This window comes from Phocoena sinus, chromosome 3 (assembly GCF_008692025.1).
Source record: "Phocoena sinus isolate mPhoSin1 chromosome 3, mPhoSin1.pri, whole genome shotgun sequence".
Lineage (NCBI taxonomy): Eukaryota > Metazoa > Chordata > Mammalia > Artiodactyla > Phocoenidae > Phocoena > Phocoena sinus.
The window spans coordinates 55,635,405-55,639,327 of NC_045765.1; the positions used below are offsets into that span (position 1 = coordinate 55,635,405).

At 53.8% G+C, this 3,923-nt stretch overlaps 1 protein-coding gene across 1 annotated transcript; it reads right to left on the reverse strand.

Moving 5' to 3' along the window:
* Window positions 1-257: 257 nt before the first annotated feature.
* On the reverse strand, window positions 258-2,440 carry SMIM33 (small integral membrane protein 33). The gene is made up of 2 exons (XM_032628941.1): window positions 2,272-2,440; window positions 258-878 (listed from the first exon to the last, which is right to left on the reverse strand). The coding sequence occupies exons 1-2, from the start codon at window positions 2,278-2,280 to the stop codon at window positions 489-491; spliced, it is 399 nt and encodes a 132-aa protein (XP_032484832.1). The 5' UTR covers window positions 2,281-2,440; the 3' UTR covers window positions 258-488.
* Between the last annotated feature and the right edge of the window lie 1,483 nt (window positions 2,441-3,923).

Sequence of the window (3,923 nt, forward strand, 5' to 3'; positions counted from 1 at the left end):
CTAAGTCACAGAGAAGGCAGACCCCTGGGTTCTTTGCCTTGGCTCTCCGTGGCTGGCCCTCACAGGCTGTGGGGACGGGTCCTCTACCAGGAGCCTCTGACATCCCTGCACAGGGGTGGGGTGGGTGGTGGAATCTTCCAAGCTAGACTCACTTTGACACCAAAAGGGGAGGAGATGAGGAGTTGAGGAGGGAGTAGGAACTCAGAGAAGAAGGTTCAGTGGTCTGGTGGTCCCTGAAGAGGAGGGGGTAAGTTTGTAAGGACAAATTGGGCCCTGGGAATGCTGACAGCAGCATTCAAGCTTCTTTTATTTCTTTGGTCCACAACAGGGCTTTCTGTATAAATACTCTGCTGAGAGGGCAGCTCCAGCTAAGTCCATGTGTGCCCTTCCGAAGCGCTGAAGCCCAGGCCCCAATTTGCTTTTGCCCTAATTCTCTGTCCAGTTTCTTGTTCTGAGCCAGGTCAGGCCAACTTTCCAAAGTCTCCCTCCTACAGAAATGTGACTTCATCAATGCTGAACCTGGGCCCATCTGGCACAGGGCAGGAGTCAGAGTCAGGAGGTTCCTGCTGGGCATCTTCGTGACTGTCCTGACGGCCCAGCACTCGCCAGTGTGTGAGAGAGATGCCATCCTCTGGCTTTGCGGATGGTGGCTCTGTGACGAGAGTGGCATGGCCCTTGTGTAGCCTTGGCCCACAGTGGACTGCCACCACGATACAGACTGCCAGCAAGACAAAGGCAGTGACAATGACAGTTAGCAGGGGCAGCCCGACCCCTTGAGGTGGTTCCCAGGCCCCGCCCAGCACCTCTGGAAGCTGCCTCTGGGGCACCTGCCCCGCTGAGCCGTTCACAGCTGCAGAAAGCCAGGGATGGTGGCCAGCCTGGGAGGGAAGCAGCAGACGGAGAGGGTGACATGGGCACGTACACACAGAAAAAGACCAAAATAGAAAGAGATAGACACCCAAAGGGAACTGAGAGAGAGAGAGAGAGACAAAGAAAGACAGAGAGACAGTAAAAACAGAGAGAGAAGAGACACAGAATCACAGAGATAAACACACATAACAATAGAGAGAATGAAAGAAAAAGACAGAGGGGGATAGAGAGAGAATGAGAAAGATACAAAGAGAGAGACAGAAAGAAAAAGAGAGAGATAAAGAGACGGAAGTGAAGATAGATGCAGAGAGACAGAGACAGAGGGGGAAAAAAAACAGATAAGGCAACAAGGTCATTCGGAAAGGGACAAAGAGAAGGGCTTTATTACAGCCTGGCATATAAAGTTTGCCTCCTCCCCCCCCAAATCCCCTGCCAAGTCCCCTCCCACTGCTCTCTTCCCAGGTCCTCAGGAAAACTCCTAAATAGATCCTATGTCCTGGGTCAGGAATCTTAGCACACTATGGGCTGCTGTCCCATGTCCTGGCCAGGGGGCAATGAACAGCTATTCCTTAAAGCCCCAGGAAAAAGGAGTCATTTTGTCCAGCATCTTACGTTCCCACTACTCTCCACATACACAGTAGGAAGAGGGGTGTACCCCGGGGAGAGGGAGCGAGGAAGAGGAGGCATGAACCCCAGAGGCTTGGAGTGAGGCAAGAGCTATACCCCAAAACACCCTGCTCAGAATCAGGTTCAGGGGCCTGGAGGGGAGGGAATGCCCAGTGTGGATTCCTGGCTTTGTCCAAGATGGACTGAAGAGACCCCACGCCAACCTCTGTTCTCTTTCAGGGTCTTCTACCAAAAGCTGGGGGTCACTATCCCTACCTCTGTCTGTCTCTATCCAGCTAAGTATTGAGAGGGGGTTTGGGGGATTACCATCAAGGTAGCAAACCTCCATATTGTAAGCCCCAGAGCTGACGAAGTTATCACAGGCTCAAGAAACTATCTCCTTAGTCTTCTCTTCCCCAGCTGGACCTTGAGGAGCAGACCCTTGAGGTGGAGCCCCTCCCCTAACCCTGAACCCTCAGCCTGGCCATCCCCATGGGTAGGCACCTGGGGTCCAGGAAGGGCTGGCCAGAACAAACCCACTCCCTTTAGTTCCTGAGTCACACTGTCCACCCCATCCCTCCCCAGTACCTGTCCCTCGGCATCTGGAAAGCTCAATACCTACGTCCCCACCCTGCTTGAAAGTCAGAGCTCTCTGGGGCCCAGGCCACAGGCCAGGCGGTGGGGAAGCAGCTCCGGATGTACAGGGGAAAAAGGGAAGCACAGTCTGGTGAAAGGCTTGGGGCCCCTGGGGAGAGTCTCACCAGCCTGGCAGGAGGGGGTGAGCTGAGAATCTACCTGATGCATTGTCCGGCTGCGCAAGGCTCCCTCGGGACTGGCGGCCAGCCGGGCAAAGGAGAGCCTGCCTCCCCAGCTCGGTCCCTACCCGGAGCTGCCACGTCTATGGGGCTTACGGGGCACACACCCTCTGCACGCGCAGCCTCAACGCTCTCTCCTGCGCTTTTACTTCCTCGAACATCTGGACTACCCTGAGCCCAGCCCTCAACTCTGACAGTGCTTTGATCTTACTCCTTGGCACCTCCTTTCATGCCCCTGCCAGCTTCAGGAGCCTACGTCTGCCTGCCTGTACCTCCTCCACAAGATCCCAGGCACTTGGCCAGCGCCTTAATCCCGCCCCGCCCCCCACCAGGACTTGCCTGCTCTCTATCCCAACTGATTCCTTGAAGTCATTATCCTTGATGTTTTTTAAAAACGCGATTTCTCAAACACACTGGAAAGTGCAGACTATAATATACTAAATCTCTCTGGCCCAACCACTAGTTCTGTTCATCTCAATAGTCTGTCACACTGATTTCAAAACATTTTAAGGAATAAAACATTACAAATAAAATAGAAGCCCCGCTCCCTGACCTCTCCCCTCCTTCTCACTGTAGGGATAAACATCTTGTCGAATTTAATATTTATCATTCCCATGCAAGGCATTCTTTTCTCTTTGGGTTCTTTGACTTTCACAAATATAAATTCTGGTATGTCTCTTTGCACTTGTCTATAACTTCATTTGTGAATGTGTGTGCTTTAATACATCCAAGACACAAAAAGTGCCCACCAGTCTCTCCTCTCCCCGGAGACAGTTTATAAAGGATAATTTTGGGTTCCCAACTAACTCCATGGGACCAGCCATCCCTCAATCTGTCCCTTGCTGTGCATGCACCACTCTCTATTCCAGTCTGGAGACCAGGAGACCCCCCAGGAACTCCCCTCACCCAGTGATTTGATCCCAGGAAGTAAGATGTAGCCTCCTGATTCTTTGTCTCTCAGCCCAGCTGCTACACACCCTAACATTTAGGGACCCCACTCAGACCTCCAAGCTCGCTTAAGCTGCTGGTCATTGGGCTGCTGACTTGACCTGCAGAGTGAGTGCAACTGGCTGGCTGGATGCTAAGGACAGGGTGCTGCTGGAGCACAGGGAACACCTGACCCCAACGTGAGGGGAGGGCTGAGGGAGGGATGCTTAGAACGTGGTCCTCTTGTTTTGCTATTCAGAATAACAATAATGTTTGTAAGGTCTCCCTGAAAGATGTAAGGAGTCCCATCTGCATCCGGAGCCCTGAGGAGGGAGAGGCATGTAGAGGATTCAGTCTACAGAGGGTGGGCGGCCGGTGGGCCGAGATATAGGGCTCAATGAAACAGAGTTACACTCCAAGAAAACCTCCAGGTGGTGTACGGAGGGACCGATGGATCCCCACGGAGGGGAAGAGAGGGGGCACGGGGCCAGGTTGCCATCGCTGGCTTTTGGGCACAGGTCCTGGAGGAGACCACGGTGGCCCTAGCCCAGGCCACGAGGAGCCCCGGCGCAGGCGCGGCTGTTTCAGCCTTACATCCTCAACTGGGCTGCCGGGCTGAGCAGGGCCCCTGGAGCCAGTCCCAATCTGTTTCCTTCTATTCTTTGACAGGAAGCTCTGGAGAGTCAGCCCCCACCCCCATCCCGC